The 12,249-nt window shown below is 34.9% G+C and overlaps 2 protein-coding genes and 1 pseudogene across 2 annotated transcripts; 2 read left to right on the top strand and 1 right to left on the bottom strand.

The window, feature by feature from the left end:
• Positions 1–893: 893 nt before the first annotated feature.
• Positions 894–1,597, top strand: LOC120171518 (annotated as a pseudogene).
• A 2,005-nt stretch (positions 1,598–3,602) lies between these two features.
• On the bottom strand, positions 3,603–4,248 carry LOC120171523 (40S ribosomal protein S29-like). The gene is made up of 3 exons (XM_039179224.1): positions 4,132–4,248; positions 3,885–3,984; positions 3,603–3,789 (listed from the first exon to the last, which is right to left on the bottom strand). The coding sequence occupies exons 1-3, from the start codon at positions 4,191–4,193 to the stop codon at positions 3,781–3,783; spliced, it is 171 nt and encodes a 56-aa protein (XP_039035155.1). The 5' UTR covers positions 4,194–4,248; the 3' UTR covers positions 3,603–3,780.
• An 881-nt stretch (positions 4,249–5,129) lies between these two features.
• On the top strand, positions 5,130–6,902 carry LOC120171519 (NAD-dependent deacetylase sir2A-like). The gene is made up of 4 exons (XM_039179220.1): positions 5,130–5,204; positions 5,372–5,513; positions 6,363–6,488; positions 6,587–6,902. The coding sequence occupies exons 2-4, from the start codon at positions 5,404–5,406 to the stop codon at positions 6,768–6,770; spliced, it is 420 nt and encodes a 139-aa protein (XP_039035151.1). The 5' UTR covers positions 5,130–5,204; positions 5,372–5,403; the 3' UTR covers positions 6,771–6,902.
• The last annotated feature ends 5,347 nt before the right edge of the window (positions 6,903–12,249 follow it).

Here is a 12,249-nt window from a genome sequence, read left to right as displayed (position 1 = left end):
ATTGAAGAAAGAAAAAAAAGTTAAATGGGTCAAGTTATGTTAAAATAAACACTAGGGGCTAAATCCAAAAATTTGAGATTTAAAAGGATCAAAATCACAATCAATTTTTTTTCTCAATTTAAATTATGGATGAAAATATTTGATGATATAAATATAGTGACTTAATTAGGAAAAAAGTTTATAAAATCTAAAACTAACATAAAAATGTATAAAAATGAAATTGCAAGCATCAAGTTTAAGGACGAAATAGTATTACATGTGAGTATAACCCTAAAATAAATTTGGGTAAATTTTATATTTAATACTTAAATTATCAGTTTTAGTTCGTTTTAATACTTATACTTTCAATATTTCAGAATCTTAGATAATGTTTAGTTTTTATTTCATTTTAGCATTCCATTGATAAAAATTTAATACTTTTAGTGCCTAAACTATATCAATTTTAGTACCTAAAATTGAAAAAAATTCAAAGCTTAACATTAAATTTTGAATTGGGTACTAAACATGAAACAAAAAACTAAAATTTTTAACAATGAGATACTAAAATGAAACAAAAACTAAACTTTATGTATGATTTTAAAAAATTGAAAGTTTAGGTATTAAAACTGATAGTTTAGATACTAAATCTGCAATTTACCCAATAAATTTTGATAATTACAAATTTTTAATAAAAAATGGGTAAAATACCAGTAGTAAAGTGATAAGAAGAGCGGGCGGGGTAGCATTGATTCGATTCGGAACCGGCTATATATAATCTGTCAAAAGAACCTGAGTCTCCACATACATGCATCCTTTTCCTCTAAGTTGAATCAGCCACGATAAATTCCTATATCACTTCTTATTATGGCTCTTGAAGCTCTGAATTCTCCTCCCATGGCGGTACCCCTTTCGCCATCAATAAATACGCTCTCTGAAGAAGAGTTCGAAGAGGCAGCGCGATAACGAGTCTTCTCCACCACCACTGACGGCTGAAGAAGAGTACCTCGCTCTCTGCCTCATCATGCTAGCTCGTGGAAACGCTGCTTCCGACGGCGGAAGCGGAGACGCTGATTGTCTTCGCGTCACTTCTTCTTCGCCGGGTTTGAAGTCGTCTTATACGTGCAGTGTTTGCGACAAGGGTTTCCCTTCTTACCAGGCTCTGGGTGGTCACAAAGCCAGCCATCGCAAACCCTTCTCCGACGGAGCTGCTGCTAATAATCAATCAATCACTAGCACCACCACCACCAGCGGCGGAGGCGACGGTAGAGAACATAAGTGTTCCGTCTGCCACAAGACTTTCCCTACGGGCCAAGCATTGGGAGGCCACAAACGCTGCCACTACGAAGGCGGCCACAACAACAAGAACAGCAGCAGCAGCGGCGGTAGCAAGAGTGTTAGCGTTAGTCTCAGCGGAGTGACGGTGTCGTAAGGAGGCGCGTCGAGCCAAACCCATCGTGTTAAATTTGGCTTTGACCTGAACTTACCGGCTTCACCGGAGTTCTGCGTGGAAAACGGTAATGGAAGATTTACAGAGCAAGAGGCTGAAAGTCCATTGCCGACGAAGAAACCACGTTTCATGATTGATTCTTTGGCACACCATTAATTTTATCTATGATTTCTTCTTCTTCTTCCATTGATCTTTAGAGTGTATTCATTCTGTTTGTGTATATATATATTCAGCTGTTGAACTGGTAATTCATTTACTTCAAGATTTTTTCTTTCACTTGTATTGTTTTGACACAAAAATTACGCCGCGTGAACGGAGGAGAGATGACGGAAGGCGGCGGACAAGGAGAGGCAGTCACGGCGGTGGTACGTCTTTACAGACACGGAAAACCAGCCCCATGTTTCGCCAATTGTTGACAGTTGAAACCGCAAGCCAACAGACATCATCCCATATCTCATTGGGTAGCCGGGTAGGGTGAGCAAAACTTAATTTCAAAATTAAATTTTTTAATTAAATTTAAAAAATTCGATTTAAATTTGTTTTTATTTATAATTTCATAAATTCAATTTGATTCGAAGAAATTTAAGTTCAATTCAAAAAATAAAATACAATTTGAATAACTTAAATAATAACTATAATAATTGATTTTTTTAATAATAAGTGGAATCAATTCAGTATTATATATATATATATATATATATATATATCATGGAGCTAACCTCCATGAAAAGAGCTTATAAGGTGCTAACATCACTTAATAAAAAATGATATATATTTTAAAGGGTTAGAGTTAGGGGTGTAAACGAGTCGAGCTGAGCTTTAATATTGTTGAACTCGACTCGACTCAAAAAGTTTAAATTAAAATTCGACTCGAAAAACTCGCGAGCTTAAAATTTTCAAACTCGATTTGAACTCAAAATCCTGAACTGAAACTCGTGAGCAATTCGAAAAGCTTAAAAAGAAAAAAAATATTAAACTTAACTCGATTAAAACCTCAAATTCGAATTTGAACCTTAAATACATGAAAATCTTATTGTATTTTTTAAATAAGCACATAAATGTTAATATTATTAATAATTTATTTTTTAAAATAATATCTTAATATATTATATTTTCGAACTGCTCACGAGCTTTTCGAATCGAGTATCAAGTAGCTCGTTTCGGCTCGTTAATAACTCGAGTTGAGCTCTAGCTCTAGTCGAGTCCATTTGATCCGAATATTTATCGAATATTGACCGAGTCGATCTCGAGAAGCTCGCGATCTATCTCATCTCATTTATAGCCCTAATCGTTATCAAATAGTTTGAGAACAGACGAAGGAAGATTCAAATAATAAATATAATCAATAGTAAAATTCACAGCTAACAAATTACATCTTCAAAGAGCACAAGATACTTAAATTGGAGAAATACAAATTATGAAACCCAGATGAAGTAGATAGCTCCGCTGGCAAAAGAATAATCCCTTGTTTAAGACACGGCATAATAGTTCGCATTCCATGGCTCATATAGCCTAGTGTTCAAGGGAAATAAACCCGAAAAGCTAACTCTACACCAAGCGCCAATGCAAACATCACAAACTTTATACAAAACAACAATACAAAGACCAACGGGCAAAATAAAATTCTAGATCTTACAGCCTAGTGTTTAAGGAAGACAAACTGACAACCCTAGTGAGCTTGATTTTTCTAGCATAAGAAATAATCAAAACATCAATGATTCAAGCTCAAATCGAATGCCCCAAAGCATCAGCATCTTACATAAGAGACTACAGTTTCAACACTAACTAATCACCTGTAATAGTTTCTCCAGTTTTCAAAATCAAGGAAGAGGATTCGGATGCAATGCCAATAAATAAGTGGCCTCTCCATAGACCATACCAATCAAAGAGCTAACACTATAAACCATGATATGCGAACATTTTTTCCCCAATATCAAAATTGAAGAAGAGTCGATGCATTGCATCAAAATGCAACTTCACCATGAACCATGCAAATAACCATGACCAAATGTAATCATAAGGCTTCAGAACTATATACTTTATAAGATTTTAAATGAATATATACACAAATCAACATCTAATTCCATTTAAAGAACGCACAAAGAACTAATTATCACCAGAGTCGCACAAAATACTAATTATCAACAGTATCATTGCATGTCAAACACAAGAAACTTGCAAACTTAACAATATGTAAATTACTGAATTGAAACATTATGATTACTTCATTGAGAGACAACAAAGTACTCTTAGTTTAACAATCACTTTAAGGTTCATACTAAATTAACTCCCCGCCTCCAAAGAAAAAACATATTGAAGTTCTTCAAAGTCCTCCCTTTACACCCCAATAAAATTCAACGGTACTGCAAAGAAGACAAGAAACAACGAGAGGTAAAGAAATAGTTTGCAGGAACAATTATGAAGAATACTAAATAAACATTAAACATCAAAAGAGTACCTTGATGAATCCGATTTCCTTGGCATTGCTACGGAAGCATTGCCTGCAACACATGAGACCGTATTTCCTGACGATGGCATGGGGATTTCCACAAACACGGCTACCAAAAACAAAACGAAACAAAAGAATCCAAAGTCGTAGCGATCATCAAAACAAAACAAAAGCAACAGATTGTTCGCCGGTGGAGTGACACCAAACACATTGGACATTCAAAGCAATCAAGAAACGGAGGAGAAGAAGAAGGTACCAGGCGCGAGAACCAGGGCCGTAAGTTTTGGGGTGAGAGTTCCAGACGTTAGAGTGACCCATCACTGATCGGCTGCCGTTATTCCACCAAAGCTTGGAAACCTAGATTTCACGGCGGTGTTTGGATTGGTAAGAAAGCGCGGGATATATATATATATATGCGGAAGTATAAACCCTAATTTGTGGGTAAAAGCCTATTTAGGCCCAATTAATATGACATGTAGCCCAAATGAAAAAAAACTGATACTATAATTTGTGGTAAAATGGAAATATTAGTTCATTAAGTCATCTCCAAAATTAATTGGATCTATAACAAATTATATGCAAGACAAACTCGTCACGCTTCATGATGATTTGTCTAAATAATTTTTTATTTAAATTTATCACTTTGACTTGATGAGTTCTAATAAAATATAATTTTTATTTGATTTTATCGTTTCAGAGTGACAATTTCCAATAAAAATATATTGGTTTAAGGGTTATCTTTGCCCCTGTAGTAGACACAATTTATCATTTTTGCCCTATAATATTTTCGCATCAATTTAGCCATCAAAGTTATTTAATGCATTATTTTGTATTCTTCCACCAACTTAAAACCTTAAATTATAAAAGCATGGTTAGGGTTTAAGGTTTAGAGTTTAGAGATAATAATTATGATTTAGGGTTTAAGATTTATAATATAAGATTTTACGTTAGGAGTAGGGTATAAAATATTGCAATTGAATAATTTCGAGGGTTAAATTGATACGAAAAAAAGATAGGGGAGAAAGCGATAAATTTAATCTACTACAAGAGTAAATTACCAAATATATTTTATTAAAACTCGTCATGCCCTCTCGACGAGTTCTAAGTTATTGTAATAAATACGTACTTCTCAAATAAAATATCTAAAGTCGTACTAAGCTAAATAATTAGTCTGCTTATTATATTGGGCCAAAGTTGCCATAATTCGGGTTCAATGTGATTTAAGTCCTAAACTATTAAGGATACATATACACGTTGTTCCCAAAGGCTCTTTTCTTTTTGCTGCCAGTCTCCATGACGGACCAAGCGGGCTCTTCATCTTCTCACCTGGTAATCACTGATTAATCTCTAGATATACAGATTCAGTTGGAAATATCTATGCACCCATTTGCCCTTTCATAACTTGACAATCTATTATACTAAAAGATATTGAGTGTTTATTTTCCCACTAGTTTCTTCCAATTTCAAAACCGTCTTAATTCATCTGCGTTTTTCAGGAAATACACTCGAAGAAGACGATTATGACCTAATGAACGGCGCCGAATCAGGATGGGTGGAACCTAAAACGCACTGTGATCACTTGGCTTCTTTATCCTCCGATCTCGCTCACATCCCAATCCCTAGCACTCCTTGCAACAGGTTATTTTAACCCCTTTTCATCCCCTGTTTGATTGATTGTATTGATAGTATTAATAAAAAATTGGGTATATAGACAACTATAGTTTGTCTAGAAGCATATGTGCCTCGAATATATTCAAAGTCGAGTTGGATTGAACTCTGCAAAGCTCTCCCAGCCCAACACTTTTGTTTGGGAGAACTCGACTCAATTTAAAACAATTGAATTTTTTTACTCTATTCATGCTAAAAAAAACTTGGTTCTATTTGACTCAACTAGTAATTTTATAAAATATACTTAGAAAAAAAGTTCAAATAAAGTTTTATTTATAAAATAAGACTTGAATAACTCCAAGTTTTAAGTAATTAGTAAATTGGTTTTGAAGCACATTTATTTTGCATGATATATGTATCTCACATGTGGAAAAAAACATTGAGAAATATATATGTATATAGTATATGATTATAGAAAACCATTTAACTTGGAATCAATTACTACCATAACATTATAAATATTTACAATTAAATTTAAACAGAAATTCGAACATCCCGACTTGAAGTTCGAGTTATAAAATAGGACTCGTCATTTTGATTAATTTGAAATTTTTTGACTTGACTCGATCGAATGCTCGCACTTATTTTTAACCAACATGTGTTAGTAGACTTTTAAGTATTTGCAGCTATTTCATTGGCTTTTTTGGTTGTACCTTGATTGATCTTCTAGTTCATCGATAGACTATCAGTGCTTTAAGCAAATGAGCTACTAAAACATCTTTCTGGTTCGGATTTTATGTTTCTTTAATGGAGATTGTTGGGTTAAGATTATATAGAATTCCTTTTCTTAATCTTAGAAAGTGTTTTATGCATAACAAGGTGCCAGCACCCAAGTGAGAATTGGTTATGCTTGTCCTGCAAAGTTGTGCTTTGTAGCCGTTTCGTGAATAAGCATATGCTCGAGCATTATAAGCAAACGACCCATTGTGTAGCACTCAGCTATAGGTATGTAGTTATAATTGCCTTCCTTTTTGAGTTCCTTGTGAAACTAGGGGTGAGGCTTTTCTTGGGTAACTTTTTTTTTCTTGGTTGTGTGAAATCAGTGACCTTTCAGTTTGGTGTTTCGCTTGCGATTCGTATCTCGATGTTCATTCGATTCAGCAGCTGCGACCTGTTCATGAGACAGCTTACATACTGAAATTCGATGAAGCCCCTCCTTTACAGTCTGTTGAATCTTCTAGGACGGAAGATAAACCACCGGCCAGGGATATGCCATCAAGCAGTTGAATCTGGTATGGTTTTCACAGATAGGCTAGTCTGGATTGAATCAAAGGTTTCATATCATCAGTTGTTAAAATTGAGTACTTTTCTAGGTGAATTTAATCATATATTTCGTTATATGCGGATTGATCATAGACCAGCTGTTATGATATTGTAGTCCTTATGAATGGTTTCGATCTCGATGCATCTATTAGTTTTGTTGTTTTTACGTTTAAACTAATTGCGCTCACACAAAAGGAAAAACCTCTATTCATTTAGACCAGATCTTCAAGTTCAAGATGCCAGGTTCATTTTTATTTTAGCAGGCTATATAGGTAGACAAGTTTCACTGCACGAACAAGATGAAAGGCGTACTTGGTAAGTTCAAGAGTGTAAAAATCGCGCCCAGTCATCCGATTCTTTCCTCGATTTCAGTCGAAGAATGCTATTTTGGTAAATTCATCGGACTTGTAGTTCAAAATTCGAAGTTAGAAGCTAATGCAACTAATGCAAGCTATAGCAGACAAACAAGAGAGGCAGCTAAAACTGCAAATACATTCAGTGGACGTCCCATGATTTCGAAACAGCATTAAGATTGCACGAGTGATATCATCCAGTTGAGTTCTTGTTTTGTTTCTTTTACAGGCTTGTGAAAAAGAATTAAAGAAGCTTAAATTACAGAGTACCAAGAGATACAACACAGATAGATGCATCATGCACTGCAAGTCTGCAACGAACCGTTGTCCCGGTTCTCTCGATTCCTTATTTCGTAAGATGAGGGAAGCAAGCGTAAATATTGGATTTCGGATGCTTTTTCTCGGCGTGCTCCTGGCATTTCACTTCGGTTGTGGTACCCATGAATGTTTGCATACACACCTTGCATTGCTTTCGGCCACCATTATCCGCCGGATGAAGTAGATGCGAATAAAGTATTACAATTTGGGCAAAACGATATAGATTAGGAATTGCCTGGAAGGGAAAAGCACAAACAAATTGGTGGATTTAGGTAGGGATGGCAACGAGTCGGGTTTTTTTTTCCAATCCGACCCGACCTAAAAAATATATTCTCTATTTGAATCTGACGTGAGCTTTATATATCCTTCATCCGACTTGGTTCGATCCAAAAAATATATATCCTTCACCCAATTTTGATCCAATCCAAATTCTTAGAATATAAATTTGACCCGACCTAATACGACACGATTCGATATAAAATAAGGATTTCATTAAAAATAATATTTTTTTAGAAAAATGACATTATTATCTCTAAGTGGGGTCAGGTCAGAGTTTTTCACCTTCTATTCAAACCCGACCTGATCCGACCTCTTCCCTTTTAACAATTTGACCTGACTTGGCTTCAACCTAATTTTTTTTTTTAAAATCCAAGTTTATCGGATCGGGTCGAAACAGTTGGTTACGAATTAAATTGCCATCTATAGATTTGGGAGTGTCAAGTAGGGATAGAGTTAGAGTGTTTATAGGATAGTATTTGTCAGAGATTAAAATGACTATTGTAGTAGCATTTTTGGTTGCGATGTGTTAAATGCGATTATGGATATAAGGAGCGTTATTCCAGTGATTGTGGATGTCATAGACATGCAATAACGATATCGAGACATTGCTACCGCTATATAATGAGTGCTATTGCAGTAGCGTACTGCTATTTAACTATCTATTTGAAATATTTTCAACTATTTAACAATGAACGCCTAAACACCTCTACACGTGTTCGAATTTGGAATATTTAATAATAGCAATCATCCCTTAATCACTAAGATTGTTTAATTCGTGTGAGTCAAAGTGGATTTAAGTTTTACGGTAAATTATGCGTTTAATATTTAAACTATCAGTTTTGGTTTGTTTTAGTACCTAAGCCTTCCATTTTATCAAAAGCATACCTAAAGTTTAATGTTTGTTTCATTTTAGTATCTTGTTGTTCAAAACTTTAGTTTTTGTTTCATTTTAGTATAGTGAGTGGAATAGGAGAGAGTAAAATTTAGAACTTAAATGAATAGGGGTTAAGGTTTAATTTGTATAATTCCAAACTTGAAAGGGACTTAAAAAATTAAACTAGAAAAGTTGAGAGGTCAGGAATTAACTTCGTTAATTTCAAAATTAATAGGGCTTAAAGTGTATTTGAACTGGAACATCTTATAGGGTATTAGGAAACATCAAAACAGGAAACCCAATGTGCAAAGATGTGAAACATTCCTTTTAGATAAATTTTTTTGGGTAAACTACACCAATGGTCACTAACGTTTGAGTAAGTTTTCATTTTCTCCATTGAAGTTTCAAAAATAATAAATTGGTCACTAACATTATCGATTTGTAACAAATCTGTCACTCTCCGTTAACAACCGTTACTGAGGTAACAAAATAATGACGTGTGACGTTAAATTGGTGACCTGGAACATTTTTATCACATATTTAACTCTCCAATATATTTGACTGACGTTTTTCTTCTCTCTCTTTCTTCTTCACTCACCATGCAACCACCACCATGAAGAAGAGCGTTGCAGAACTCACTGGTGCAACAACTGATGATCGGTGATCCTTTTTAGTTACGAGTCTAGATTTAACTAAACTGGTCATAATGCAAATTTCATCCTTCATTTTTTGTTTTTGATTATTTTTATCGAGGAAGGGAATGAGGGATTGAAGATGTAAGCTTCTTCATTTTTTTACATTTGCTATACTCTCTCACCTTTTATATTAATGGTTCCTTTTCTCTTCTTCTCTGAAACTTCTTTAGCATCCTTCATCTTTACATGAACTTACAAACTTCTCTCATTGCAGTTTGCAGAAGCAAGGTCACAACAACTGAGCTCACATATATTTCAACATCGAAGAAAGAAGGTGAACTGTAATACCTCGAAATTCGGGTTAATAGTTCGGATCAATCCGAGACCCAAAGATGAGCCTAAAGGACCTTATAAATTAGTGGACCAAGTTTATTATTTTTGGGCTTGAGTTAGGGCCCAAGAGTTTTGGTGGTTGGTTATGGGTGTGGTGTAAATTAAAAATTTGGGGGACTAAAAGTGTATTTTACCCATGTTTAATTTTGATAGATGAAACCCCTCTCATATATTATGTTTTTACGTGAACCACTCCCCCTTATCTTTTCACCAAATGCTCTTCTTCATTCTTCTATAATTTATTTCATCCCTTTTTCATTCCAAGTGAGAGTTCAAGCATTTTAAGTCTAGTGTGGTGAAACTAAGGTGAGAATGTCAATCTTCATCCTCCAAACTTTGTTTTAAGTTCCATTTCATTAGTTTTTATGCATAGAACCAAGAATGGGTCTTGAGATATTTGTGGGAATCTATGGATTCTAGCTAAGTTTTGAGTTATAGAGAGTTTATTTAGATGTTATTCAATCCCTAGATCGATTGGTAATCCATTTTCTCATTTTGTTTAGTAAAGGAGCTAGGAAAAAGCTCAAAAGCTAAAGGATAAGAAAAGTTGAATCTTGAGTGAGTTGAGAAAGTTTCTAACCATCCAAGGAGCAAGGTAACACCTTTACAATTCGTCTATACTCTTAGTGAGTCATTAGAAGTTCAAGATAGTTTAAATGTTTGAGTTGAGCATGATAAGCATTTTCATGGTGAAATTCTTGTTTTAGAGTTATATATGTGTTTAAAGCCTCTATTATGACCCTTGTTGATCAAATAAAACTTTAAGCATGTTTGGGGACCTCACTAAGGTCTTTGGAATTGAAAAATAGAGTGTTTCGTACTTGTTTTATAACTTATGCAGGTAGATTATTAGTACTATAGGGATAGTATCGATACTTGTTCTTCGTTTTGGGCAAATTCTTGAGTTTCTGGGCAAGAGTATCGAAACTTTGGGTTGTAGTTTCAAAACTACTAGAAAGTTTCGAATTTGGGCAGAACAAAATGTTTAAAACTATCAATACTTATATAAAGTATCGAAATTTTTGCAGGAGTATCGATACCCTTGGGCTAGTATCGATACTTTCAATCTGTTTTGGGCAAAAATGTCAGTTTTTAAGAGAATTAGACTTGAGGTACCCCAACACTTCTTTTTATCATCAAATAAGACTACAAGTGAGAATATTAATGATAATCATTAATATTACACTTAGAAACAATATCAATTAGGATGACATAAAAATAACCTTGGATGATGTTAGGGAAACGATCAGGACACCTGAGTTCTTTTAGAAAATGCTAGCATTTTCGAAAGTATAGATTCAGTCCGGCTATATCATTAGGTAGTATACGAGGCATTTAAAGCTAACTAGCTTGGGCGCAAGGTCCGACACTCAATGAGTGGGCTAGTCGAGAGGGTTAACCGATGCAGAGATTCCGGGCAACCAGCCTCGGTTAACTAGAGGAGTGTGTGAGCTCCAAGATGCAGAACCCTCAACCGCACCATGTTGTCTACCATAGAGTAGAGAGTGCGGTATACGAATATACTCACTATTGCAGTTATAAATTAGCTTGAGCATGACATGAACACTTTTAGTATGACTTAGTTGTTAGTGTGACACTGGGCTAATTAGCTCAGTGTTTTGAATTTGTTTCCTTACGCATGTTAGTCGAGGAACAGTTCGAGGACTTTTTGACAGTAGTGATCCAGACCCAAATAATGTAGAGAACGTCTCGAGTTCATCTTTAGAGGGCATGTATAATTGTAAACCCCGATTTGTATATTTTTATATGAGTCGTAACTCGTTTTAAACTATGGTCTGTATGATTTAAATATTATTTTGGGAGATCCTAATGTAAACTATTTTATTTAAATTGTAGTTGATTTATTTTAGCATGAGTGGTTACTACTCATACATTTTTAAAACGGAAAAATTTAAAAGAAAATTTTGGTTAGCCACTCCGGTAGTTCCATGTGACATTTTTATCGATCGACTGTATGTCGTACTGATTTAGAGTGTTACAAGAACTATGACCCATTCGAAGATATAGAATAAACACAACTTCTTTATAAGAGCTTGTATTAGTGCTTCTTTTTTTATTATCATTTACTGTTCTTAAAACGTTTTGCAACTTCCGTGTTGGCCGCCTTAACTTGCTTTGTCTTTCAAAGTAAGTTAATTTTTGTGCTTCGTTTGTTTAATCGACTGTTTTGCAATGAAATTCCTCCACGCTACAATGGCATCCGTTTTTTTCCATGATACTGTCCGATAATCTAATTTCCTCGTCCTTGGAAACATGCAGATCTAGCTTCGGAAGGCTGCCGATAAACGTCCTCGCCTCATCCCGACGACTAAGTTTACAATATCCATCCATCGACCATGGAGTTGTATGTATTCTGGTTTGGTTTACAGCAGTGCCTAATCATGAATCGGACAACATCGATGGCCTCCGCGAACATGGAATCGGCTGCATAACTTGCGACGAAGGTGTTATAAGAGATCGCATCTGGGACGAGGCCAGAATCGTACATTTCCAAAAATATCAGTGAAACCGCTTTCGCTCTACCGTTAAAATAGTCATTTTGATTTTTTTTTTTAACTTTTTAGAGCATT

This window comes from Hibiscus syriacus, unplaced genomic scaffold, assembly GCF_006381635.1.
Source record: "Hibiscus syriacus cultivar Baekdansim isolate YM2019G1 unplaced genomic scaffold, ASM638163v2 tig00111834_pilon, whole genome shotgun sequence".
In the NCBI taxonomy this organism is placed as follows: Eukaryota; Viridiplantae; Streptophyta; class Magnoliopsida; order Malvales; family Malvaceae; genus Hibiscus; species Hibiscus syriacus.
Note: the sequence above shows the minus strand (reverse complement) of the source record. Positions and strands in the feature narration are given on the sequence as shown.

Excerpts from the sequence above, each read along its gene's own strand:
- LOC120171523 (XM_039179224.1), bottom strand. The coding sequence starts at position 4,193 with ATGGGTCACTCTAACGTCTGGAACTCTCACCCCAAAACTTACGGCCCT. Across the intron at positions 3,985-4,131 it reads GGCCCTGGTTCTCGCGCCTG|CCGTGTTTGTGGAAATCCCC; the intron begins GTACCTTCTTCT and ends TGTTTTTGGTAG.
- LOC120171519 (XM_039179220.1), top strand. The coding sequence starts at position 5,404 with ATGAACGGCGCCGAATCAGGATGGGTGGAACCTAAAACGCACTGTGAT. Across the intron at positions 5,514-6,362 it reads CCTAGCACTCCTTGCAACAG|GTGCCAGCACCCAAGTGAGA; the intron begins GTTATTTTAACC and ends ATGCATAACAAG. Across the intron at positions 6,489-6,586 it reads TGTGTAGCACTCAGCTATAG|TGACCTTTCAGTTTGGTGTT; the intron begins GTATGTAGTTAT and ends GTGTGAAATCAG.